This window comes from Neovison vison, chromosome 10, assembly GCF_020171115.1.
Source record: "Neovison vison isolate M4711 chromosome 10, ASM_NN_V1, whole genome shotgun sequence".
Taxonomy (NCBI): domain Eukaryota; kingdom Metazoa; phylum Chordata; class Mammalia; order Carnivora; family Mustelidae; genus Neogale; species Neogale vison.
This window is the reverse complement of record NC_058100.1, coordinates 677,024-703,741: the sequence shown is the minus strand read 5'-3', so window position 1 is coordinate 703,741 and position 26,718 is coordinate 677,024. Positions and strand designations below refer to the sequence as shown.

At 51.8% G+C, this 26,718-nt stretch overlaps 1 protein-coding gene and 1 long non-coding RNA gene across 7 annotated transcripts; one reads left to right on the top strand and one right to left on the bottom strand.

Annotated features, from left to right (window-relative positions):
* Positions 1-243: 243 nt before the first annotated feature.
* Positions 244-1,387, bottom strand: LOC122918228. The gene is made up of 2 exons (XR_006386576.1): positions 598-1,387; positions 244-422 (listed from the first exon to the last, which is right to left on the bottom strand). It is a non-coding gene; the product is annotated as an uncharacterized LOC122918228 (long non-coding RNA).
* A 198-nt stretch (positions 1,388-1,585) lies between these two features.
* On the top strand, positions 1,586-25,676 carry TPM3 (tropomyosin 3). Of its 6 annotated transcripts, none has more exons than XM_044266428.1 (9): positions 1,586-1,799; positions 8,419-8,552; positions 10,353-10,470; positions 10,588-10,658; positions 11,929-12,004; positions 12,690-12,752; positions 12,924-12,993; positions 14,832-14,910; positions 24,406-24,494. In XM_044266428.1, exons 1-9 carry the CDS (start codon positions 1,668-1,670, stop codon positions 24,407-24,409), a joined length of 747 nt encoding a protein of 248 aa, XP_044122363.1. In that variant the 5' UTR covers positions 1,586-1,667; the 3' UTR covers positions 24,410-24,494. The 6 variants fall into 6 exon arrangements, with proteins under 6 accessions (XP_044122363.1, XP_044122362.1, XP_044122361.1 ...); XM_044266427.1 differs by lacking the exon at positions 11,929-12,004 and adding an exon at positions 11,294-11,369 and having other exon boundaries at positions 1,587-1,799; XM_044266426.1 differs by lacking the exon at positions 14,832-14,910 and having other exon boundaries at positions 1,588-1,799; positions 24,406-25,676.
* Positions 25,677-26,718: the final 1,042 nt, after the last annotated feature.

Below are 26,718 nucleotides of genomic sequence, written 5' to 3'. Positions count from 1 at the left end.
GCTCATTGCTTCGGACTTTTTTTTTTTAAAGATTTCACCTATTCATTGGACAGAGAGATCACAAGCAGGCAGAGAAGCAGGCAGAAAGAGAGGAGGAAGCAGGCTCCCCACCGAGCAGAGAGCCCGAATACGGGGCTCGATCCCAGGACCCTGAGATCATGACCCGAGCCGAAGGCAGAGGCTTTAACCCGCTGAGCCACCGAGACGCACCGCGTCCTCCTTTTTTAGATGTTTATTATTTAATTAGTTTGTAAGAAGTTTATTAAGTGAAGACACAGAAAAAGCTCTCAGGAGTGAGAGGGGTCCTCGGGTTGCCAATGAGGGCCTTTGGTGTTGGTCTTTTGTAGAAAGCTAACCAGGAAGCTTCAATCCTTTCACCGTCTCATGGAGAGCTTCCTTCCTTTTTAGGGGCTGGTTACTCTCTGTGGGTCACAGAGGATTATCATAAAGGGCAGGGGGGTCCGATCGGCCCCCGTATCTCTGGTTTCCCCACACCACCACATTTGCTCAGTATTTTTAAGAGGAGGCAGGGAAGACCGAGCCTGTGCACGAGCGTCCTCGGGACCAGGCAGTGAGGGCAGCACCTGTCTTACCCACCGGCCCTCTCCGCAGTCAGGATTCTCAACTCGAAGTGCTCTCCGGCCCGTACTTCGGAGGGGAGGAGAGCTGCGCCGGAGGGGCCGTCAGTTCCGAGGGCTCGCGGGGAGGCAGGCGTGCAGACGAAGGGCGGGGAGGGCACCATTTCCAGGTGTCCGCGCTCTCGCGCTTCCGAGAATCCTGCATGGCGGTGCCGGAGAGGCAGTTTCCAAGTCCCAACAGCTCTTCAGGGCACCGCAGAGCCGCCGGGGCCGCGGACCGGGGCCGCACCGCCGCGCAGAGGCTCTCCTGCGGCGGCGGCACGAAGGGCCTGGGAGCAGCGATCCGTCCTAGACGGCTCCTTCCCGGGGACGCGGGGGCGCACGACGCCCTCTCATCGGCAGAGGCGCGCAGCGACGACGCCCGACCAGGCCCGAGCGACGCACGGCTGCGGCGGGTGAACCGCACCGACTCTCGAGGGCGCCGGCCAGAGCGCGGCTCCGAGACGGAAGCGGCGCTTCGTTCCTAACGGACGCCCCGCGGGACGAGCAGTGGCCCCGCGGCTTTTCCTCCCACCCCCGGATCCCCTCACCCGCTTTCGGGCGGGGGCCGAGGATCCCAGGACTTCCCAGGTCGGCCTGGGAAGGGCGGAGCGGGGCACTGCGGAGTAGCGGCCCCGCAAGCCCCGGCCCTGTGCGGCGGGTGGAAGCAGAAGCGCCCGCGGCGCTCGGGGCGGGAGGACACAAGGTGCCCCGACCGGTGGGTGGCCGCGGCCGGGCGCGCGGACCCAAGCGCTGCCCGCGAGGCCTGAGCAGCGTCTCCGCGACGCTTCCCCGGGTCGCCGTGGTAGCTCGTCCCCGGCGCAGCCCCGCCCGCCTTTGCTGGCGCGAGAAGGCCCCGCCCCGCGCTTGCGCGGCGGGCTGTCCTCCCGCGGCCCCGCGCGGCAGGGCGCGGCGGTGACGTCACATCCGGGCGGGTGGGCGAGTTCCGGTATTTCAGGGCGGAGCAGGCGGAAGTGGGGGTGAGAAGCGGCTACAGCGCCGAGCGGAGGAGGCAGGAAGCCGAGCGCGAGCAGGGGCTGGGTGGGCACCATGGCCGGGATCACCACCATCGAGGCGGTGAAGCGCAAGATCCAGGTTCTGCAGCAACAAGCCGATGACGCGGAGGAGAGGGCCGAGCGCCTGCAGCGGGAAGTGGAAGGGGAAAGGCGGGCCCGGGAGCAGGTACGGAGAGGGTGAGGCGCGTGCGGCGAGCCGGCGCTGCCGCGGCTGGGACCCCGGATGGGGCGGCCCCCGTTCCGCGGCGCAGCGCGGTTCTCCGGGGGCGGCCGGCTCGGAGATGAAGGTGGAGCCCGGAGGATGGGTGGGGCTCAGCCGCAGGTGGCCCTGAGGCGGCCGAGGGGGGACCTGGCTGTTCGGCTGAGCAGACTTGACCTTTGAGGGAGCCAAGTCTCTCGGGCCCGGCAGTGCTCCTCCTCCTCCTCCTCCTCCTCCTTCTCCGCCTCCTCTCCCGGCTCATTCATTCAGTCCCTCGGAGCCAGGCGCGGCCGGGGGAGGGGCTCCGCGGCCTCTCCCTCCCCCACTCCTCCGTGAAGGGCGGGGAGGGGTGCGGAATTCGCTCTCTCGTTAGAGGTTTCCGGCCCAGAGGGTGAGGTGAGAGGCGGTGGGTGCTTCCCTGGTTGGGTGGGGCCGGGCCGAACTTGCGGTGCACGGGTGGGGGTGGGGGTGGGAACCGCCGGAAAGCCCCCGGCCTGGCCTGCTGGCGGCTTTTCCGCTCCCCCTCCTGCTCAGGAAATGAGGCAGCAGTCGGCAGAGAGGAAGCGCGGTGCCCTGCCTGGAGGAGGTAGAGGCCGCAGCAGTGCCTCCCATCCTCCGGCCTGGGCTCTTTCCTCTTACGGGGGCAGCCGCTAAACCCACCCTGTCGGTCGGCGCGAAGGAGCAGAGGACGAGCTGGTGCCTCGCTCGCTGTGCTGGTGCAGACGGACGACCAGCGAAGCTCGCCGAGCCCTGCGCGGGGTGACCTGGAAGGCAGGGACTTCTGCCAGGCTCCAGGCTCGGGCCTTTATTGCCGAAGTGTAATCAGTGCAAGCTGAGCCGGTTAAGAAGCCTTCTTCCAAGCAGAGCTGATAAGCCAGTTGGTGTGGCGGAGAGTCGGTGGAGGGCCGGTTTCTGTCAGGGTTTCTGGTTGACCCCGGCCGTGCGGGTGATGCAGACAAAATAAGGTCCAAGTGGCCTCTAGTGATGTTACTCTGTTGCTGTCCCGACTACCCTCCACGGTGGTGGTGGTGGGGGCTTTAGAGATCACTACGTATTAGTTCAACAGAAAGTTGAAACGTAAAATGTTGGTGGAATGAGTCGATTCTTGAAACTGCTTTCTTTCTTTCTTTTTAAAGATTTTATTTATTTATTTGACAGAGAGAGATCACAAGTAGGCAGAGAGGCAGGCAGAGAGAGAGAGGAGGAAGCAGGCTCCCCGCTGAGCAGAGAGCCTGATGCGGGGCTCGATCCCTTAACCCTGGGACCATGACCCGAGCCCAAGGCAGAGGCTTTAACCCACTGAGCCACACAGGTGCCCCTTGAAACTGCTTTCTGTTTAGAAATGGTTCTTGAGTTTTAGCAAGCCATGAGATTTTCCAGGGTGTAGGGCGCATCCCTTGGGTGGAGATGACCTCCTGACTTCAGGCCTTGGTTTTGTTGGAGGATTTCTAGGCTGGAAAGAAAAGTAAGTGTTACTAAAATTTGAAGACCCAGTGAAGAACTTTTGTGGTTTATTGCCATTCCTTGTTCTTTTCCGGTTAAAAAAAATTTTTTTTTTTTAAAAGATTTTATTTATTTATTTGAAAGAGAGAGATCACAAGTAGGCAGAGAGAGAGGAGGAAGCAGGCTCCCTGCTGAGCAGAGAGCCCGATGTGGGACTCGATCCCAGGACCCTGAGATCATGACCTGAGCCGAAGGCAGCGGCTTAACCCACTGAGCCACCCAGGCGCCCCGTTTTGTTTGTTTTTTGTTTGTTTTTTGTTTTCTGTTCTTTTCCTCCCCTGGGTGAGTGGCTGAGAATTATTGTTCTGGCATCTGCCTACTAAGCTGGTACATGAAAATTGTTAGAATACACTTTTCTTTTTATAACTGGGCATGGAAGTGCTTGGGAGTATGTCTTCCTCTGTCACCTTTTTCTCAGGGGATTTTTTTTCCCTATGCATTATACTGGTGACTTCTAATTATCAATTCAAGTGAGCCGGACTGGCTGGCTGATTATGAGTAGGGACAGTTTTTCATCTTCTTTGTTTTGGAGACTAGATCCCCTTAAAGAGTAAGGCAGGATGGCTTTTAAAGAGGTATCCATGTGTTGAGCTACAGTCTTGGGCTCAACATTTAAGTATGAGCATCCCAGGAATACTTCTAGAGTGGGCGCTGCCCCATCTACTCCTCCCTTCTCTCCCCAGGATTTGGTAATTTTCCTTGCAGGAAAATGTGTCTCCTTTTCACCCCGCTCTTCCTAGGTGGCTCTGCGGTGATCGGCAGCCCAGTGAGCAGCTTCACATGTTCCTTAAATTGTTCCTTTCTCACAGCCTGAAAATTTGCATCCTGAGTTGAGCGTTGAAGTCTAGTGAGGAAGTTCAGATGGGGAAGTAGAGTGAGAGTTAAATATTGATGAAACCACTATGTTTCTACTTCCAGCTTGAGGGAGCTTAACCATTTGACCTTCTGCTCTGGCAAACTTTGAACTCCTCCTGAGGAGGAGACAGCCCTGGAAAGGAAGTGGGTGCTTGGGCTGCATGTTCTCCTCTTAGGGCCTTCTGGAATGTGAGTTTTCTAGGCTCCTCCCTCCTCTTTAGCTGAAACTCAGCCCTCCCTGATGCTATCTCATGCTGTTAGTGAGATTGTCCCTTAATTATTTTTCTGGTTGCTTTGTGTGAGCATTCACTCTTTGTTGGGAAGCTGGAAGAATCCAAAGCTGAGTCTGGAGTTGTTCTGGGATCCATCTTTCCTCTCTGTTTTCAGGAGATTGACCTTTTACATTGTAGCACTGTGTTCTCCCCTTTGCAGTTCTTGGTAAACTTAAACAATACTCAAATGCAGTCTTTTTCTTTGCTGGGTTTTTTGGTGGTGGTAGCAATACACACGACATGAAACTTCCTATATTAGCCATTTTTTTTTTAATTTTTTTTTTTTAAGATTTTATTTATTATTTATTTGACAGAGAGAGATCACAAGTAGGCAGAGAGGCAGGCAGAGAGAGAGAGGAGGAAGCAGGCTCCCTGCCGAGCAGAGAGCCCGATGCGGGACTCGATCCCAGGACCCTGAGATCATGACCTGAGCCGAAGGCAGCGGCCTAACCCACTGAGCCACCCAGGCGCCCCTATATTAGCCATTTTTATATAGTTTTTCTTATCTGTTTTTAATAGGTCTCTCCTAACTTATCCTGGTATTTCCTTCTCTCTCTTTTTTATCCCCCCTCGGTCTAAAAAATTTGAGGCATATTACTGAGAAAGTGAGTGGGCTTTAAAACAGCAGTTCAGGGGCGCCTGGGTGGCTCAGTGGGTTAAGCCTCTGCCTTCGGCTCAGGTCATGATCTCAGGGTCCTGGGATCGAGTCCCGCATCGGGCTCTCTGCTCAGCAGGGAGCCTGCTTCCCTCTCTCTCTCTCTGCCTGCCTCTCTGCCTACTTGTGATCTCTCTCTGTCAAATAAATAAATAAAATCTTTAAAAAAAAAAAAACAACAGCAGTTCAGATTCTGGCTTTATACCCAATTCCTGGTCTCTGGAGGAGTTAGAATGCCTAGCTGTTGTGTGGCTCTCCTGTTTGTGGGGTCTGGTGGACAGCACAATGGCCTTTATCACCTTTGGTTTAGATTTACTTTCTTGCTGATTACCTTTCTCTCTCCTTCACATTAGAGCACACGCTCATAGGGGAGAGGCAAATAGCCCTTTGCTCGGAGTTCCTCCTGTAGACTCCACCTTTGTTTGCTCTGGGCACACAGTTGAGCTCCCTTCCCCCCGCTTGCCTCCCCTTTGGTGAATTTCGAGTGCCGGAGGACAGTGGGCCTCCGTGGGTACAGCATTTGTGAACAAGGTGATACCAAGCGGCCCTTTTGCTCACAGGCTCACTCCTGTCTATTCCATTACTGGTTTTCTTTGAATTTCATCTCTGGCTTTCTTCTAAAAAGAGAAACCCCCGAGTGGCAGAGTGCCAGATTTAGGCTAGTCCCCTTCTGTCCTTGGCCCTGATCTGCCTCGGAGCACCAGTGCCCTGTCAGTTCTTTGCCTGGAGGTGTGTAGTGTGCTTGGGGACTCTTCCGTGTGGAGGATGCTAATGTTTTTTGTTTTTTTTTTTGAGGATGGTAATGTTTAAGCCAGAGTCATTTCATGGCGAATGCTGTGATCGGCCCGTCAACCACCGTGAACAAATTGTTGGTGTGACCCTCCTGCTCCCTTGAGATCTCTGCTTCTTGGACCATGGAGAGTCCGATTATTACCTAAGGGAAAGCCCTTAGAATGTATCCTCTTGGGGGGCAGAGGTGGGTGGGCTGAAAGTTCAAAACTGTTTCTGGATGTGCCAAGCCTAGGGTGGTTGGAACAGCATAAAGTTTACTTTTCCCATCCTGACTTGCAGGAGTTAGTCCCAGCCAGCGTCTTGCAGGACAGATAGATCTGGACAGGCACTGTACACAGATTCTGGCTTGAAGCAGAAGTCTTCCTTTATTCCCTTAGACATAGTCTTAGATGTTGGTTCTGCAGACTTCTGTTTCATTGTAGAGAGAACTGATCCTCTCTGTAGGAGGAGAAAAAAAGAGAACAGTGTGTGTCGTGTCACACCCCCCACCCCTAAGCTTTTGCTGGGACACCCATGGCTGGTTCTGCTTTTGATACAAGCTCGTTCAGTGTGCGCATGCTCTGGTGAGGGCACCAAGAGGTGTTTTCTCCTCCCTTTTCGTCTTTGCTATGAATTCTATTGTAAATGCTGATTTGTGGGAGAAACTGCCGGAGCCAGCTTGTTGTCATGGAAACCCTACATCCCGCCCCCGTACCCTGTTCTCTTCTCTGTTTGGGTAACTACTGGTGAGCTAGATGGGGACTCAGATTTTATGAGCTTCTTCCAAATCTGGTTCCTTTTGTTGTTGTTGTTGTTATTGTTCTAGGCATTTGAAGGGGGGAGAGGGGGTAAACACTGCCCTGGCCGTGTTTTTGTCCGGTAGCTTGACTTGTTCTTGTAATCTTGACCTGTTGCCCTTTCTGAGCTTGTGAGGTGCAGTGTGTGTTGTCCTAGGGGCCATGGGACATCTGTTTTCCTGGAAGAGACAGGATGAGAGAGTACTCGTTTCTGTAGTATTTTGAGTAGGATAGTTAGAGACACGATGGGTTCTTCGTAATTTCAGCTTCTGTGGATTCCTTGTTATTTTCCTCCTGGGGGTTGGTGCTTCTGGAGTCCCAACCCAGACAGCACTTTGAACCTCCTGTGTTTGTATTTGGAAATCTGTGTGCCAAATAACCTGATTTGGTTTCTTTGTTTGTTTGGGGTTTTTTTGAGAGTGAGAGTGCAGCTGGAAGGAGTGGAGGGAGGGGGAATCCCCAGCTCGCAGCCTGAGGTGGGGCTGGAGATCTGAGCCAGAATCAAGAGTTGGATGCTCAACTGACTGAGCCGAGTTCTCCCCCTGCTCCGAACCCCCCAAATAACCCGATTCTTAACGGGAGTCTTTGGGGCTATATTCCTCCCTTTAGGGACTGTGGCCCAGATTATTTCTGTACCTGCTCCCACCCTGACTGCCAGCAGGAAATCAGGGTAATAGAATTCAGACACAATCTGGACCGTAGAGAGAGATCGCGTTAACCAAGCGCTTGGATAAGCAGCTGAACCCGCTGGCTTCCAGAGTGGATTAAATTCTTGGTTGCTTGTGGCGGCGGCCACGTGCCTCCAGTAAAGGCATATGGAGGGGAGAGGAAGTCCTAAGAGGGAGGCTTTTCTGCCGGTAGAATTCGTGCCCGTATAGGCAGCCTCTGTTTCTAGTTTCTCACTCCATTGTCAAGGAGGAGGCATGAGATGGCTGGAGTTTGAGCCTGTGCTTGAGGCGGGGAGAGGACTGTCAGGTGGGGAGGGTGAGGCTGAAGTCTGAGGACCGCAGGAGTAGCAAGGGGTCGCAGCTGAGAATTTTGCAGGAGTGGCGGTAGGCGTTGGGGGAAACATTCTCTTCTGCCCCCATTTTTCCGGTATGTCATCAAGGCAGGTCATTTTCGCTAGGAGAGCTCCTTGTTGTCACCTTTGAAAAGGGGGGGAGGGGGAGCCAGTCGTAGGGGTGGGAGGGTGGTTATCCCGATCTTGGATCCTTTTGCTTTCTGGTCTGGACTGTTACTCTGAAAAATGTTCTCTTGGCTAGAGACCCTCCTGGTATATTAGGATAAGATCATTGGAGGGTAAACAACTTGAGTTGAGCAGCAAATTAATAGATAATTCACATTTCCCTCTTTAAGAGACTTCGCTTACTTATATTCTCACTTTCTGAGATACTTAGAAGAAAGTTGCTCAAGGGTGGAACGCCCTTCTCGGCCAGAGCGCAGGCAGAGGGCCCTTCACTGGCCACCTTTTCCGACACTAGTGTGTTCAGTAGTTTGACCTGAGTCCAGAAAGGAGCTAGTGCTAACTGGCACTGGGCTGGGCAAGGAACTGAGTTTTAAAACCTGCTTCTTGCGGAGCACATGGAAACCCGCTGATGGGAAAGGGAGGAAATGGGCGTCTTGTCAGCGAGGCTCATCTGCACTAGGACAGGTGTTGCCATGTTGGACCCCGGCTCCTTCCTGGCGCCCCACTGTCTTAGCTCTGCTCTGCCTCTCCGTTCTCTTGTTCACAGGCCGAGGCTGAGGTGGCCTCCTTGAACCGCAGGATCCAGCTGGTTGAGGAGGAGCTGGACCGCGCCCAGGAGCGCCTGGCCACTGCCCTGCAGAAGCTGGAGGAAGCGGAGAAAGCTGCTGATGAGAGCGAGAGGTGTGTGGGCGCCGGGTGGGGCGCGGCTCTCCGGAGCCAGGGCCTGCAGGACACTCTGTAAGGAGGATTTCCTTACAGTCCTGCTCCCTGCTCCACCCCCCCACCAAGTTTTTATTTAAATTCCACCTAGTTGACATATAGAAATAGTAACTTACCTCTTTGTTTCTGTTCTGCGTATCCTTTTCACTTGAAGGCAGATTAAGGGTTACCTGGGCGTTGTGACCTTAGGTAATTGGTGTTACACTAGAAACTGATCTAATGATTCATTTCTTAAATAGGGTCAGCAGGATGGCCTCCACGGAATCATAGGCTTAATTTGTGAGGTTAGTCTCCCTAAAGCAGTGATTCTCAGGGTGAGCTCCCCGCCCAACAGCACCTGGGAACTCGGTGAAAATTCAGTTTCTCAGCCCTTGCCCTCATCTGGGAGTCAGGACCTCTGGAGCGGGAGCCGGCAGTGAGTGTGAGAGAACCTCTGTCCGCCACGAGAATCATGGGAGCGAGGGGAGGGGATCACTGGGCAGTTGAAAATAACAGAATGCCTGCAGTGCCACCCCAGTTCAGTGAGAGTCCATTGCAAGCAGGCTCTGGGTGTGGATGTTTTTAAAGTTTGTTTGATAATGGGTGTCTGTAGCTGAGAACCACAGTCCCTGAACCAAATCAAAACTCATCTTTGCTGAAAATAGCCAATTGGCTTCTTGCCGCTGTGAGTTAGACTAGAACAAAGGTGTGTGAGGACATGCGTGAGGTCAGAGGAAGGCTTTCAGCATCAGAAATGCTCTATCGAGGGCGCCTGGGTGGCTCAGTGGGTTAAGCCGCTGCCTTCGGCTCAGGTCATGATCTCAGGGTCTTGGGATCGAGTCCCGCATCGGGCTCTCTGCTCAGCAGGGAGCCTGCTTCCTCCTCTCTCTCTCTGCCTGCCTCTCTGCCTACTTGTGATCTCTCTCTGTCAAATAAATAAATAAAATCTTTAAAAAAAAAAAAAAGAAATGCTCTATCGAACACGTGGGCACAGTGCTGCTTATGAAGGTGAGGAATTTGGCGGTCTCTGCTGGTGCGGAGTAGCACCCCAGATCCTAGGAAGTAAAGAAAACATGTTGCAGAACGGAGTAGTGTATGATTCTTTTGGGGTGTGGGGAAGTGGGGGTGAGGTTTGTTTGGATTTTATCTATATAAAACTCTTCTGGAAGGGTTATGAAGAGTTTATTGAGCAGGAGTAGAGGTGGGGAGGGTTACTTTGTATCCTAAACTGTTTACTTAATATTAAGGGTGTATTGTTTTTTATTTTAAAAAGTTCAGAGGCGCCTGGGTGGCTCAGTGGGTTAAGCCTCTGCCTTTGGCTCAGGTCATGATCCCAGAGTCCTGGGATCAAGCCCTGTATCAGGCTCTCTGCTCAGCAGGGAGCCTGCTTCCCCCTCTCTCTCTGCCTGCTTCTCTGCCTACTTGTGATCTCTCTCTCTCTGTGTCAAATAAATAAATAAAAATCTTAAAAAGGAAAAAAAAGTTCATTTTATTTATTTATTTATTTTTAGAGATTTGACTTATTTGTCAGAGAGAAAGTGCACAAGCGGGTGATCAGCAGGCTCTGCTGACCAGGGAGCCTGATGTGGGACTTGATCCCAGGACCCTGGGGTCATGACCTGAGCCGAAGCAGATGCTTAAGCGGCTGGCGTGGGAGTTCTTTTGGGGTGGTAGGCAGAGAGGCATGGGCTTCAAAAGGGGCCATTCCTAGTCCTTCCCGGTGAGCCGGTGGTAGACTCCCCAGGGAGTCAGTGCCACATTAGTCCTTGTTGATTTTGGCAGAGGTATGAAGGTTATTGAGAACCGAGCCTTAAAGGATGAAGAGAAGATGGAACTCCAGGAAATCCAACTCAAAGAGGCCAAGCACATTGCAGAAGAGGCAGATCGGAAGTATGAAGAGGTACGGTGCCTTGTGTGTGTCCTCTTCAGTGTTGTAGGGTTTCTGAAAAAGAATCATGGTAGAGGGAAATGGCTTCCTCTTTGATTCACCGAGCTGTTATGGGCTCTTCTCCTGTAGGTGGCTCGGAAGTTGGTGATTATTGAGGGGGACTTGGAACGCACGGAGGAACGAGCTGAGCTGGCAGAGTCGTGAGTATCTTCTCCCCAAATCTTGCCATACCGCTCTGTCCCTTTCCCTTTGGCTTGTGCATTAATGTAAATCAACTAGCATTCCTTCAACCTTGTTAAACAGGGCCTAGAGAGTGGGCTTTTTTTAGACCCTGAGAATGAATGGCTGTGTGCCGTGCGCTTTTTGAACGCTCTGGACTAGTGACAGGTGACAAATGAGGCTTCCTTTATTTCTTGTAGGGAGGGTTTGCAAATGGGCAAATAAAGACTAATTAATATATGGTGAAGAATTAACTTACAGGCCCTTAAAGGGCCCTCCCACCTGGAGTGGCTCTGCTGACTTGCGATCTCTTGATCTCTTTTTTACCTGGGGAACTTGAGGGCAAGGGCAAGGGCAGACAGGAAGTGCTCCCCTGTTGGCACCTTCTGGGCCTTGCGTAACAAAGGCAGTGCTGACGTGCGCATGTATTTGTGCTTCCTTTGTATCCCCCTCTCCCAGACATGACATAGCATGACCATGGTGGTGTTTTCTTCCCATTTTTTGGAAAAAATCCCCCTCCCCCCCGTTTTGCTGCTTGTTTCCTTGCTGTGTCCTTTTTGACCTTTCTCCCTCCCCACAACCTGGCTTGTGCGACCCCCGTGACTGTCACTAACAGCCGTTGCCGGGAGATGGATGAGCAGATCAGACTGATGGACCAGAACCTCAAGTGTCTGAGTGCTGCTGAAGAAAAGGTACTATAGCCGTTAGACCCGCGACCAGGTTCCGGGTGTGTGGTGTGCTTCCGTTCTGTTCCGTCCTTCTGTCTGTCCGACAGCTGCCTCCCCTCCACTGGTTGGTTTGTTGAGCGCTTTCTCATCTCTTCATGGAATGCTCCACTCTCTCCCACTTACTCAGCCTCTTCCGTCTCTTCCCGAGTGGCTTCACCACCTCTCTGCAGGGCCGCTCCCTCCCGTGGGTGGCCCGGGGCCTGTCCGGGTCGGAGGTCTGATCCCACCTCCACCCCAGCCAGCGGTTAGCGCTTGTTCCTGTGAGGGGTTTCTCTCACGTGTTCGCTTAGTGTCCAGACTTCTGAGTCCTCGCCCAGGAGAGCCCGGCCTCTGGCGCTCTCCGTGGTAGAGGGAGGAGGGGTGACACTTGCTCAGGTGACCCGGGAACTTCTCTCTGCCCCAGTATGCCTTCCAGCTCTTTCTCCATATAGGTTCAATTCACGTCTGTGTGTCTCTCTCTCCCTTTTTTTTTATTCTCTCCTTCTTCCCCTTTCCTCTCCTGCGGTATTTAAAACATTCACAGTAAGTGTTCTGAGCTGGAGGAGGAGCTGAAGAATGTCACCAACAACCTCAAGTCTCTTGAGGCTCAGGCGGAGAAGGTAGGGGTTGGTTGTGATGGTGACAGGCTTGGGGGCCTGGGCCCAGCCCTGCCCCTGATGAAAGACTGGAGAAACCCATTCCTTACACAGCGTAGTGAGATGCGTCCTTGTCATCCAGATTCTGGGTTTAATGCTAAATCCTGTGCACACTGATTCCTTTAGTGAAAATTCACTTCGTGGCCTCAGGTGCTTGGGGTCTGTCCTCCTGAGGCTGATGCCGCGGTGCGAAGTAGCAGTAATCACAGGGCCCCGGGCGGTTTTCTAGCAGACTGATAGGGACATCATACAGCGGATCGGAGAGCTAGTAGCAGTCAAGACAGATGACTGGCTTTTACCAGCACGTGGGGCTGTTCCGCCATGTGGCCTTGGGCTGTCATTACACCTACTGGTTAAACAGGAGGAAGGAAAAACCTCTTTGGGTTGATCTGAATAAGATAAAACCGTAGGTCCATTTTAAAAATAAAGGTCTGGAGGATTCTAATCAGAGGGTATCAAGACTCTAAGGAAATTGGTTTGTGGATTTTAAGGATCTTTTGTCTAGAAATGGGCCTTGCTCTTTTTCTCATGGGCCATTCAGCACATTAACTCCAAGAGGCTGTTCACTGTATGAGTGAATGTGGTGGCAGGGGGTAGGGTCTGTGTGAGGAATTTCCACTCTGAAACTTTTATTCTACTTCTCTTACAGTACTCGCAAAAGGAGGACAAATACGAGGAAGAAATAAAGATTCTCACGGATAAACTTAAGGAGGTGAGCTAGGAAAGGAATCAAAACCGTCAGAGGCGTATGACGCATTCTTTAAGACTCAGACAGGCTTGGCTTTGGCTCTGAAAGTTCTGTGCATAGAAAGTGGAGGAGAGAGAGAATCCTTTTTATTGTCTTTTTCATCTCTGATTCTGTCTGGTGTCCCATTTCCCCCAGGCAGAGACCCGTGCTGAGTTTGCTGAGAGATCCGTCGCGAAGCTGGAGAAGACCATTGATGATTTGGAAGGTATGGAGCCTGGGAGAGGAATGAGAGAGACAGAGGAAGCCCTTGCCCATTGACTGTTGATCTCCTTCCCTGTCCACCAGAGGGAGTTGGTAGTGACCTGCCACATGCCCCTTGCCCTGTCCTGTGTCCCAGTGAGGTGAAAAAGGTCAAAATCTAGCATTGGATTTTTACATATACAACCTTTTCCTTTGCTAAGACTTTACCTAGTATTCTGGAACTTGCGTCCTTTCCTTGGAAGAGACTGGTAGTGACGGCATTTACCTCCAGCATAGTAGTCCTGAATCTTGGTCTCTGGGCTGAAATGGTAGCCACGCTTTCGGGAGGCAGTGAGGTGTGTGGTACCCCACGGCGACGTTGGGCAGTCCTGTTCATCACTGAAGCTCTGGGGGATCTCGGAGAGAGGCAGCTGTGAAATGTCCATGTCTTAGAGCTGAGGAATCCCAGGGGCTTTCTTTTTTTAAATTTTTCTTTTTTTTTCTATATTTATCTATCTATCTATCTGTTTATTTATTTAAATTTTATTTATTTATTTGACAGAGACACAGGGAGAGAAAGAGAACACAAGCAGGGGAGTGGGAGAGGGAGAAGCAGGGAGCCTGATGCAGGGCTTGATCCCAGGACCTGAGCCTAAGGCAGATGCTTAACGCTGAGCCACCCAGGCACCCCTTTCTTTTCTTTTTTTCCTTTTTTTTAAAAATATGTTTGAGGCGCCTGGGTGGCTCAGTGGGTTAAGCCGCTGCCTTCGGCTCAGGTCATGATCTCGGTCGGGGTCCTGGGATCGAGTCCCACATCGGGCTCTCTGCTCAGCAGGGAGCCTGCTTCCTCCTCTCTCTCTCTGCCTGCCTCTCTGCCGACTTGTGATCTCTCTCTCTCTGTCAAATAAATAAATAAATAAATAAAATGTTTCTTTCTTTCTTTTTTTTTTTTAAGGTTTTATTTATTTATTTGACAGAGATCACGAGTAGGCAGAGAGAGAGGGGGAAGCAGGCTCCCTGCTGAGCAGAGAGTCCGATGCGGGACTCGATCCCAGGACCCTGAGATCATGACCTGAGCTGAAGACAGAGGCTTAACCCACTGAGCCACCCAGGCGCCCCTCTTTGCTTTTTTTTTTTTTTTTTTTAAAGAATTTATTTGTGGGGTCGGGGGACAAGCAAGGAGGAGGGGGAGAAGCAGACTCTCTGCTGAGCAGGGAATCTGATTCGGAATTTGATTCCTGGACCCTGGGATCCTGACGTGAGCCGAAGGCAGAGGCTCAGTAAATAGCCATCTAGGCACTCTCCCCCCCCCAGGGAGGGGCTTTCTAAATACTTTTTGTCCCCCTATTTTGGCAACTGGTGTGCTCTAATGAGCAAAAATAGACTTGGAGAACTCTGAAATAGGGCTCTTTGGTATGCTCTGGGTAGCAGGATAGTCTTCGGGGGGGTTTGGGCAGGCAGCCTGGAGAACAAAGGGGCCAAATGTACTGGTCTTGCTTGGTAGAGAAGAAGTACTAATGAGTGCTTTCTCCTTTTTCTACTTTTATTGTGTCACCCCTGCTAGGAACTGGGTTAACTGGGTGGGAATAGTATTTTGGTAATAGGAATTTCTAGTCATGAGTGTGCCCAGATTCTCAATCCTGACTGTAATTGACCAGAGGTATTGAGAAGTCCAGTGGTCCTGGGGGAACAGTGGATCTGAAAATGGCCTCTTGTGGCCATCAGGACAGATGTTTTCCTGACCTGGGGTATTAGACCCACAGTCACACTCTTCCTTATTTTTAATGATTTCTTCTTGTCATCTGCTTCTGATACCTTTCACTCTGTCCCCTCGTCCCTTCCGGTGTTCCTGTGCGTATCCAGATGAGCTCTATGCCCAGAAATTGAAGTACAAGGCCATTAGCGAGGAGCTGGACCACGCCCTCAATGACATGACCTCTATGTAACTATCTGACAGTAGAGCGGGGCTGGGACCTTGGCTTGTGGGTGGTTGGGGTTATAGGCTGTGCATAGTGTGGTTTGGTTTTATCCTCTGGATATTAGAAACTTCAAGCTATTTTTAAAATATTGGTGCTGATTACTTACTGGCAAAAGCTGGGTGGCCTTTCATACTGGATCTGCAGTGGCACCCTGATGTACATGTGTGGTTTTTTTGTTTTTTAATTTTTGTTGATAGACCCTTCTTTATAACACCATGGTGTTTCTATTTGTTTCTCCAATTCGGTCTTCTCAGAGGGACACTGCTGAAGGTAGATTCATGTCATCATATAACTAAGGACATAGGGCCCAGAGAACAGTGACTTGGGCCCTAACATTGCATAACAGAATTCACACCTCCTGGGTGTATTTAATTTGTGTCGTGATACTAAAGTTCAGAGGAAACAGCCATGATTGGAAACAACCAAATTCACCAAAGAATTGAGCTGAGTCCCAGAGCAAGCCAGGCGGTAAAAAGCACCCGAAAGAGTTGTTGGGGATTTCATCCGTTTGCTGTGGACCCTTGATCGTTGACGCTAATCCGCCCCTTTATATCTTTCCCACTAACCCTGAGAAGAAGCCGGAGGACTCAGGCTGGAGTGTCTGGCTGGCTTTCTCGTTCCTGCTGCCTTCTCTTCCCTTTCCTCCCCAGTTGCTGTGTAGATTGATGCCGATCCTTCTTACCCAGAGTCTCCTTACTTTCTCACACAGATAACCCTCACCGTTTCTGCTCTGTTCTGGATCTGCCCCCTTTCCTCGGGGAGCCCAACGCCCCACTCTCGCTCTGGATTCCATTTGGGTCAGCCTGGTGGTCCCCAAAGCATTAGGATGTAGTGGGGGGCACAAAGCAACTTATGTATTCTTCCACTCCTCCCCATCCCCCTAAATTAAAATGCTAAGCTGCCGGAAGCCTCATGCCCCCCGCATTTGTGTCATTGACAAAGCTGCTGCTGTCCCTAAAAGGGAGCCTTGGGGTGTGATGTGGAGAACAGCTGTTGGAGGCCTCCCTGACTTACATAATCAAAGCCACTTTTGTGTGTGTCTATTTTTTCTTGACATTTAAGCTCAACTGATCGGAGTCTGTCGGAGCGGCGGGCTTAGCAGCGGTCCCGTAGGGTAGGGGTCCTCTGTGCCGGCTTCGGGAGTCCGAGTCCTGTACTTGGGGGCTCCTGAGTCTGGCCACCTGGAAGCCTCCCCTCCTCCTTGGTCTCTTCTCTTCTGGTAGCATCCACATGCCTCCCGAATACATGTGCTCGGCCCTTCTTCCAGTGGTTCAGATGGTGCCTCTTGAGAGTACTCATCGGACTCAAATGTACTAGCAGCAAACTTAACGAATTAGACCATCCCAAGTCACAGAAAAACGGTGTTTTCAGCACATTTTTGTTTTCTTGCCCAAACTCGTGTCACGTGCTGGGGGTTCACTGCCATTTGCCTGTTGGTGTGTGCTGGTGGATTAGAAGGCAGGTGATAAATGATCGTTACTGGGAAAACTAGAACAACCAGTCACGCGTGCTTCAGATAATGTGCACAAGGTGCTGATAGTTCATTACGTACATACAAATGATAAATTTCCTTTTTTTTTTTTTAAAGATTTTATTTATTTGACAGAGACACAGCAAGAGAGGGAACACTAGCAGGGACCAAGAGAGAGGGAGGAGCAGGCTCCCGCTGGGCAGGGAGCCAGATGCGGGGCTCGATCCCAGGACCCTGGGATCACGACCTGAGCCAAAGGCAGAGGCTTTAACCCACTGAGCCACCCAGGCGCCCCTAAAAATGATACATTTCTGCTAGTGAAACTGTTCCTGCTTCATACTGTGGGATTACATAGCAACACTTGACAAGCTCCCAGTCCAGCTTCCACAGCTGGGATGGTTCCGAGCCCAACAGTGCAGCTGTCCTCGTACACATCTCATCACCTGAGCGGTGTTCAGCACACCGAGTACTTCAGTTTCTCAGCAAATTTCGTGTTTCCAACTTGCTTTTCGTTTGAACAGAGCCATCAAAGAAAGGCTTTCCCTAATCTAAAACTTGAGGTCTCATTGAATTCAGGTTTCTTCCTGTTCACACCGTTTCCTCCTGCTCCACAGCCTTTGAGGTGAAGGAACAGACTGGTTGGTTCAGCTGACAGCTGGACTGTTGTCTTTAGAAGTCGTAAAGTTATCAGGCTGGGGACAGAAATAGTCCAAGAGGGAGACACCACCCCTATTTCTAGGTTACCCGGAGTCTGGTAGGAGAGCGTATATATAAAGCTAAAGGTGGTCTGTGAGCAGCACCACAGATAAGCAGCTTGTGGAAATTCAGCAGGGGAAGAGGCTGTGTGCAGGGGGTGATACAGACTCAAAGGAGGCGGCACATAATAGGTACTTAATAAACATATTAAAACTTGCCTCTTCATTTTTATTGGGTTCTAAAGGATTGGATTTCTGACAAACAGATTTTGGTTGGAGGGTTGTGGATATTAAGCATTTGGTTAAAAAGCAAGAGAGTAGAAGCATCGGTAGCGATGGGAAGGATATAATGGCTGTAAAGGTGGATTTAGGCAGGAGGGGCAGTGTGTGCTGAAATCCATGTTGGGGTTTATAGGGGATGGGGATGCCCCTGGAGATTTTGAACAGGGATATGTTCTGGTATGAGTTGCAATGAAGAATTGATTTGGCGGCTAAGTTACTAGATTACAAGGGGAGCAGATTATCAAAGTGATGCATTTAGATAGAAGACAGTTCACAGATTTGAGTCATTTGTGTCCTACTTGGTGGCTTTTGCCATATTCATGTGCTTCCTACATTATTGTTTTCTTCACACTTATTCTTTATTTTCAAATTTGTCTTAAGATACATAATTCTGATTTAAAGTAAAAGGTTAGATGCCTACTAGTGATTTTTCCTAAAGCACATGAAAACAATACAGCAAGTAAGTTTTTTTTAAGTTCACAAGCGTATGTTGTCAGAAATCTCCTTACGCAGCACCAGCAGCAAGTTGGCTTTGAGAGAAACTGGCTTAGATTGTTGCAGTTTTCCCCGAGATCATCATCTGTAGAGACAGCACCGAAAGCGCACGCGGCGGGGTGCGCGCGGTATGAGGAAGAAAGTCAGGAGTGACTGGTTTGGATCCTAGGAAAACGGTAGCGTTGAAGGTATAGGGAGATCATGTAGTCCTGGTTTGAAGAGGCAGGAGAGGGTACAAGAGAGGAGTCTGGAATAATGGCAGGTATCCAGGTGAAAACAGAATTCTGGGTGTTGAGGGGATAGGCTGGCTGGCGCAAGATTCAGAAGGCCGTAGGAGTGGCAGGCCGCTTAGACCACGGACGTACATTTAGAGCCCGAAAGACAGTTGCAGAGGTAAAAGGAATGAAGCAAACAGGAAAACATGCGCAGAGGAGGAATTCAGGCGGAGCTGGTCAGAGGGCTGGAAAGAGAAGCAGCAGCTTTGCTAATTGAGCCGTTGACGGATGACTTCCCGAGGTTCTCAACTTCGACAGGTTGAGAAGAAAGATAGCTCAAGATGGGACATTGCCGTGAGCACTTCATTAATTCAGGGGTGTGTTTTGAGCATTGAGATCAAGGACAGAAGCCATATTTCAAGGAGCAGAAGGGTGAACTAAGTGGAAGGAAAACCGGGGCAAGACATAGAGCCTGGAAGCCGTGCTGCCCAGCAAGAGCTTCTGACAGTCTTGCCCAGACAGTGACCAGCAGGCACGTACAGGGCCTGCAGAGCACTCAAAGCATGGTTTATGGGACCAAGGAGCTAAGGTTCTTCTAGTTTTACTACTGAATGTAATAGCCACATGTGGTCAGTGACTGCTTGCTGTGTTGGATAGTGCAGTGGTAGATGTTTTGTGTTTGGGCAGAAGGAGTTGACTGGCACAGAGAAAGGCTTCTTGGGAAAGAAAGCAGTATGTGAGGATGGAGGCCAATTAGGACAAAAGCGAGGCGCTCTGCTCCTGGTGGCCACTGTCTTCCCCCAGGGGCATGGCTGGTGTGAGCAGGCATGGAAACCAGCAGGCCAGAATAGCAGAGTGAAATTTGAAGTGCTGCGTGGTGCCAAGTTCATTCTTCCGCTTACTGCAGAAGCCGCTGTATGTGACTCGAGCCTGAACTAGCTATGGGGACGGGGTCAAGAAGCGGCATTGGCCATCTCAGAGCAAAGCATTTTGATCTCTTTTCCCTCTTAATTTCTGAGACTGAATCACAGTCTGATGTGTTAGTCTTTTCTACCCCTCCTTGTTACCTTCATTGGGATGAGGCACAACATGTGACTGGGTCCCAAGTTACCTGGTTGGCGGAACTGCCCTGTAGTGTTGGGCAGCCCTGTCTTAGGCCCGCCCAATCTAGCATTTTCTCACGGTACTGGTTGCATATCCCCCCGCCTTAATATTAGGGGAAAGTTGGAAAAAAAAAAAAAAAGGCAAAATTTGTTCCTTTTCATCTCTTGAATTGTGAGGCTTTAAAACACACGGAGTTCCCTTCACTGTTCCTGCCTTCCCACTCCCTTTCCTGTTAGAGAACGAATTGACCTGATTCAGACCAGGGAAGCCCAAGGCTGTCCAGCATCCATGGCATCATTCCCTAATTAATTGGACAGGCCTAAAAGGAACATCAGACCAAATGGATTCTCTGGCTTGCATTTGTTTCTTTGTTTGTTTGTTTTATTTTGCTATTATCAGGGAACCAAGAACTTTGACTAAATGAGCTGGTATCTGATCCTGAATTTTTAGTTACCAGAGATAGCAAGATTAGAACCCCTGCATACTAATTCAGGGTGAACAGATAACTACATTTATCTTTTGACCTTCTGCCGTTTTTAGGGAACTGTGGGTTCTAGGATTTAATCAGGCAAGAAAACGCTTCCATTTCTCTCCTTATTCCTTCCCTAAATGGAACAAACCCCTCACTGACGAGGCTGTTTTGAGGGACTAGATTCTTTTTTTTTTTTTTTTAAAGATTTTATTTATTTATTTGTCAGAGAGGGGGAGAGAGCGAGCACAGGCAGACAGAGAGGCAGGCAGAGGCAGAGGGAGAAGCAGGCTCCCTGCCGAGCAAGGAGCCCGACGTGGGACTCGATCCCAGGATGCTGGGATCATGACCTGAGCCGAAGGCAGCTGCTCAACCCACTGAGCCACCCAGGCGTCCCGAGGGACTAGATTCTGATACGACCCTTCTTTCCCAGGACAGGAGTGGGCTGCAGGAACTGGTGGATAGGGATACTACAGCAGAGTCAGGCGGTGTTTAGAATCTGTGTAGAATGTTTCCAAAAGCCTAAGAAGTGAGCGTTCACAGATTTGAGCCCCCACGTCTGTCAGGGATGCCGCAGTGAATAAGACAGTTCCGATCCCAGGCCTCGTGGGGCTCGTAGACTAGTGTAGTGTTTCTCGGTGGCGGACTGTGGTCATTCAAACCAAGGTGATTCTGGGATGTACGGAACAGTCCTACTTAGTGCTGTCCCTTAACCAATAAATACGCGTAGGGTCTGCTAGTTACTGTGACAATTAAAACCTGCCCCACACATTCCAAGGGGAGAGAACAGGCAATAATAGCACGTGTATTGAGAACCACTGGTTTAATGGGAAGTGCATTTTTTTTTTTTAAGATTTTATTTATTTGACAGAGAGATCACAGGTAGGCAGAGAGGCAGGGAGAGAGGGAGGAAGGGAAGCAGGCTCCCTGCTGAGCAGAGAGCCCGATGTAGGGCTCGATCCCAGGACCCTTGGGATCATGACCTGAACTGAAGGCAGAGGCTTTAACCCACTGAGCCACCCAGGCGCCCCAGGAAGTGCAGTTCTTAAAGTTCGATCTAATTCTGCCCTTTAATATAACTATTATTTTTAGTTATTTCCTCCCAGGATCATTTTGTATACATATGTTTTCTGTTTTGATAGTGTGCGTAAAGTGGCAAGTATTCTTGGGACCGTTATTGGTCATCAGCTTCCGGGTAGAGCAGGAGAAAACCTCTGCCCAGAGGGCAAGGCGCCTGAGCAATGCACTTGGACTGTGGGCACAGTCTATCTGCAGATACACTTGATCTTTAAGACGGAAGAATATATCTTTACTGTCCTGAGGCCATTTTGAAACAGACTACAAAATGTAGGAAGAAACTTGTTTGTGAACTGGAGAGTTGGAGACCAGGAAGATCTGTCCCCAAATTCCTGTTAACCCTGTGGTCAGATGGGTTTGGTTTCTCTCTGTGCCCCCTCTTAAAGGTGTGCTCCCAGTGGAAAATTGAGGTAAAGTCAGTGGTTTGAGTACGTTTAATTATTCAATTATTTAATTTTTATTATTTTTAAAAAAGATTTTATTTGTTTGATAGAGATCTTAAGTAGGCAGAGAGAGAGGCGGAAGCAGGCTCCCCTCCGAGGAGAGAGCCTGAAGAGGGGCTCCATGTGGGGCTTGATCCCCGTGACCTGAGCGGAAGGCAGAGGCCTCAACCCACTGAGCCACCCAGGCGCCCCTGCTGTTGTTGTTGTTATTTTAAGATTTTTATTTATTTCACAGAGACACAGTGAGAGAGGGAACACAGGCAGGGGGAGTGGGAGAGGTAGAAGGAGGTCTCTTGCTGATCAGGGAGCCTGATGTGGGGCTTGATTCCAGGAACCCGGGATGATGAGCTGAAGGCAGACGCGTAACGACTAAGCCACCCACAGGCCCCAGTACTTAACTACACTTAACCAGGACCGCATTTGGTTATGGGAAACAGCTTAACTGTTGCTTAAATAAATATGGGACTGACTTGTCTCCTGTAATAAGAAGTCCAGGTTCGAGCAACAGTGGTCTGGTGTAGCTGGGCTTCTGTGATTCTCTTGGCCCTCTCTTGAGGTTGAAATCGGTAACTTTCACCCTCACATCCATGTTCAAGGCAAGAAAGAAAGCTGGTTTTCCCAGAAGCCTTCCAGCAGACGACTCCCTGTATCTCACTGGCCAGAACTGGATTCCATAATCACCTCTAACTGCAAGGGAGGCTGGAAAAACGGCAGGGTCATCTTGATTGGCCTTCCTTGGGGCTGGACATGCTGCCCATCTTAACAGGATTGGGTTCTCTTTTTTTTTTTTTTTTAAAGATTTTATTTATTTATTTGACAGAGAGAAATCACAAGTAGATGGAGAGGCAGGCAGAGAGAGAGGAGGAAGCAGGCTCCCTGCTGAGCAGAGAGCCCGATGCGGGACTCGATCCCAGGACCCCGAGATCATGACCTGAGCCGAAGGCAGCGGCTTAACCCACTGAGCCACCCAGGCGCCCCGGATTGGGTTCTTTTTGAAAAGGGGAGGTGGGGTTTGATGGGACAGTCCGCCAGATGGGTTAGCCACCGAGCACCTACAGCAAGGAGTATTAGAAGGTAGGATTGAGTGGGTGTAGGATATTGACCGTAATTTACCATTCATAATACTGTGTTGAATCTTTTTTTTTAAGATTTTTATTTATTTGTCAGAGAGTGTGCACACATGCATAAGCAGAGGGAGCCGCACAGGGAGGAGCAGGCTCCCTGCCTAGCAGGGGGTCTGATGCGGGACTCTGTCCCAGGACCCTGGGATCATGAACTAAGCTAAAAGCAGACACTTCCCCAGCTGAGCCCCGGGCACCCTGTATTGAATGCTTTTACAGAAAGTGTTCCTGCCGCCCTCTTCAGCTTCTGTCAAACCCTGATGACAAGCCAGCTGTGTGCCTTGCTTCGCCGTTTCACTTGTGTGTTTCTCAACCCGCGGAATAAATACCTTCGCAAAGGAGATACTTTCTTCTTTCTCAAAGCGTTGTCCTTCCAGCTGGCCCGTCAGGATGTTTTATTTTGTTCCTTTGTTGGTCTTCCCACTGCCTGCCTGACTCTGCCTGCCCTCTCTGTCTGCATGCCGCCGGCATCAGCTCTGCCTTACATGTGCATGGCGCGTGTGTCAGCTAGTCCGAAATCTCAGGCTTCCTTGCGGTGCTCTGCTAACCTCCCCTTTCTCTCTTTCTCCTCTGTGCCCTCTCCTGCTCTTGCTTCCTCCTCCTCGTGCTGCCGCAGAGCGTCTCTACAGCCAAACTGAACGAACCCGCCTGCTCTCTAGCAAGCGGCGGCAGCGCATGCTGCATGGTCTGGGGGACCGAAGAGCAGGGCTCCCTGGTGTCCGATAAGCTGAGCCTACTGCTGGCACCACTGACCTGGGCTCCAGCAGAAAGCGGATTGTTCTTTTTAAAGTCATTTTGCCCTAAACAAAACAAAACAACAACAACAAAAATTAAGATTTTATTCATTTATTTGAGAGAGGGAGAAGCAGACTCCCTGCTGAGCACAGAGCCCAACGCAGGACTCCATCCCAGGACCCTGAGATCGTGACCTGAGCAGAAAGCAGATGCTTAACCCACTGAGCCTCCCAGGCGCCCCACAAATTACTTTTTAATTGGGGCAGTGAGAGTATCGATGGCTTCCTGACTGTGCAGAGGGAGAACAGTTGGCGTGGCATTTCTGTTCCTTTTCAAGAGATAATGGGTGATAAAGGGAGGGGCTTGAGAGATCGTAGCGAGGAACCAGAGAGAGCTTTCTGGTTTCCACCCTGACTTGCTGCCTTTGGACCTGAACATTGGCTGTAGGCGGTGTTCCCCCTGCGTGGATGTTTTCTAACAATAAGAGAACCAATTGGGCAAGATGTCGTGACTGCTTCATCTGCAGGCCCAGAGATTGAGCCCTTCTGACTGGGTGGGGAAAAGGGAAAGGAGGGGAAGGGTATGGGGTGTTAATAAGGCCGTGGTGAGTTATTTGCGCCCCTAGAGCAGTCTGAGTGGTTTGCTTGCTGAGCAGATTAGATTCTCCTTGCTGTTCACGCCACAGGTTTTCTTCCTGACTTTTTCCTTCTTGCTCCCTTTTCCTGGTTTTATGTTTAATTGTAAGTAACTGTCACAGGCTGGCTTTGGAGAATAGCTCTATAAAAGTCGCAGTTAAGGTTTTGCTTGTATGTTCAGTAGTAGTATTGGCTCTCTGGCCTTTAGTGATTCTGTGACAGGCTGCATGGGGTCTTTCATTTATCCCACCAATTAATTGTTCCTTTCCTTGTTGGAGGAAGCCTGTAGTGCGTGAGGTTCCTCTTGTACTGAGCCTGTTTTTACCGGTAGAAACATGCCCATCCTTGTTCTTAGTGCTCACGCCACCGTGAGCCATGTCAAGCAGGCACTGTCCTGTGGGCAGAGCCCAGAAAGAAGGGATGGCTGATGCTTAAGGGTGCCTCCTCCAGTGACTGAAAACTGAAAGCCTTGGTTGAGTGTGGGTGAATGAGGAAATGACTGATAAGGTCTCCCACTCTCCCCCCCCCAGAGGAATAGCAACGTCTGTAACCGCAGCTGGGCCCGCAGAAGCGAGCGGTGCCTTAGCGTGCGCCGGTGGCTGAGCGGGCAGCTGCTGTGTTAGTCCGCGGCCGCCCCGCAGCGGGAGTGGTTCTCGGTGGGAAGACCGGGATGTTCACTGCTAGTTCGGGTAACATCTCTCCCTTACCCCCATTAGATAAGCTGAAATGCACCAAAGAGGAGCACCTGTGCACACAGAGGATGCTGGACCAGACTCTGCTGGACCTGAATGAGATGTAGAGCACCCATCCCGCCCGCCGCTGCTCCTCCCTCTGCCCCGACTCCGCCTGAGGCCGGCCTGCCCGAAGCCGGCCTTGCAACTGAGGGCTGATCTTTAACTGGAAGGCTGCTTTCTCCTCTTGCCGCCTCTCCCACCCCATCCCCTGTCTTTTTCGCCAAACTGTCTCTGCCTCTCCCTAGAGATTCCAGCTGGGCTTGAGGCCGAGCACCTTTGGGAACAATGTTGGAGGGAATGTGAGCACAATGCAAAGTGTCTTTAAAAGCATGGTGTGATGCACACATTTTGTAATTCCTTTTTTGCTGTTGTTGATGTAGTGACCATTTGTAAAACATTCCAGATTACCCACGGTTCTGAAGCAGCGGTCTCATCCCTTCCTCACATGTGGCAAGTAACTTTTCAGTTCAGTGCATACTGCCCTCCGCAGAGGGCGCCTGCCTGCCTTGCTGAGAGCAGGAGCCCGGAAAGAGCCCCACTCTGGGAAGCTTCATTGCTTTGTCCAAAGTACCAGCCAAATTAGAAAGATGATTCCAGGAGGCGTGGCCAAAAAAGTGTGGCTCAGGCTTTCGCTTTAAGGTATCTTTGAGCAACTTTATTACTTTTTTTTCATCAGAAGTGACCAAATAAGTTAAGATGGTGAGACCAAATCCCGGGCCTGTCTTGGCCCTAACTGCCCACAGAATGGATCATGTTCCCCTTATGTTGAGGTGACCACTTTCTTGCTTTCCTGCCTCCTTGAAGGAAAAAAAGAAAATGACCGGCTTGTCCCTGATTCAGCCACATGAGACCAACTCCTCTCCTCTCCCTTCGCTGGGTCCAAAGCTGCTGTCCCTAGAAGTGCCATCTCGTGCTTTGTATCCGTCAGTGCTGGAGAAATCTTGAATAGCTTATGTACAAAACTGTTTTTAAAATTTTATATTATTTTGAAACTTTGCTTCTGTAGGGCTGGGGCACGTCGGCCGCCGCCGGCTGAGCATTCTGTCCAGGCTGTGGCCGACCTGTGCTGGTCTGTGCCAGTTTCTTTCCCTCCCCAGCTCCCCTTTTGGGTGAGGTGTCTGTGAGGCCCGTCAGGTGCGCCCCGCCGGTGTGCTCCCTCCGGGGCGACTGGGAGAAAGGAAACCCACAGTGCAAACTGTTTTGATACTGAAAATTGACAAGTGTCTTTTTGAAATAAAGAACCAGTCCCTCTAGCCCTCGGCTCGGCTTTCCTTACTAACCCACTTGTACTTGGTCCCCAGGACCCGCGGAGTCTCACAGACAGATCCTCGTGGGCGGCGGCCGCGGGCTGGCCTCGGCGTGACGCGCGCCCGTGGAAGCGGCCCCAGGCTGGGTTCAGAGCTCCGTCTTGGCGCCCGATGTCGAGACTTCGGCTTCTCCGTGTGTGAGACCGGGTGACGGCGACAGCGGAGCTTCCCTCACTGGCGCGCGTTCGCGTGGGGCCCACGCTCGGCAGCCACGGACTCGGGGCTCGGGAAGTGACCGGCCGCCTCCGACGACGGTCCGCGTCCTGCCCCGACCTGCCCGGTCCCCCCCCCCCCCCCCCCCCCCCCCCCCCCCCCCGGCTGGGCCTCCGCCAGCTGCGGGAAGGAGCCGGGTGGGCCGGGCCGGGAGCGCGCGCGGGGCGGCCGCCTGGGACTCGCCGGCCCACCCCGCGCCCTGGCCTGAGGCGGGACGCGAGTCCCACTTGGTCGTACCCACGGCGCGGCTTCCTCGCCCGAGCCCCGCTCTGCACGCCGGGGCCGCGGGGGCGCGGGCCACGGCCGCTCGGACGTCGCGGCGGCACAGATGGTCGCCTGGAGGCCGAGCACGAGGCCGGCAGCGGAAGCAGCAGACCTGGGGCCGCCCGAGAGTCCGAGCCCGCGCCCGCCCCGCGCCGGGTCTCCACGCGCGGCCCCGCGATCGCTCCCGGGAGGAACTCCCAGAATTCCCGGCCGGCGGAGGCCCCGCCCCCGTGACGTCGCGCCCAGCGATTGGCCGGCGCAGGGGGCTCGGGCCGCGGCCGCAGTCGAGCGGGAACCCGAGACGGGCTGGGCGCCATGACGGCCTTCGGGGCCCCGCGGCGCGGATGCGGCCGGCCGTTTGGCGGCGGGCCCGCGGCCGGCGTCCTGCTGCTGCTGCAGTGCCTGGGGGCGGCCCGGGCCAGCAAACTCAACGTGCCGCGAGTGTTGCTCCCCTTTGGCCGGGAGCCGGGCCGCGTGCCTTTCCTGCTGGAGGCGCAGCGCGGCTGCTACA

Bases quoted from the DNA above. Each gene is read 5' to 3' on its own strand.
- TPM3 (XM_044266426.1), top strand. From the start codon at position 1,668: ATGGCCGGGATCACCACCATCGAGGCGGTGAAGCGCAAGATCCAGGTT. The intron at 1,800-8,418 runs GTACGGAGAGGG...TCTTGTTCACAG, and splicing joins AAAGGCGGGCCCGGGAGCAG to GCCGAGGCTGAGGTGGCCTC. The intron at 12,005-12,689 runs GTAGGGGTTGGT...CTTCTCTTACAG, and splicing joins TTGAGGCTCAGGCGGAGAAG to TACTCGCAAAAGGAGGACAA.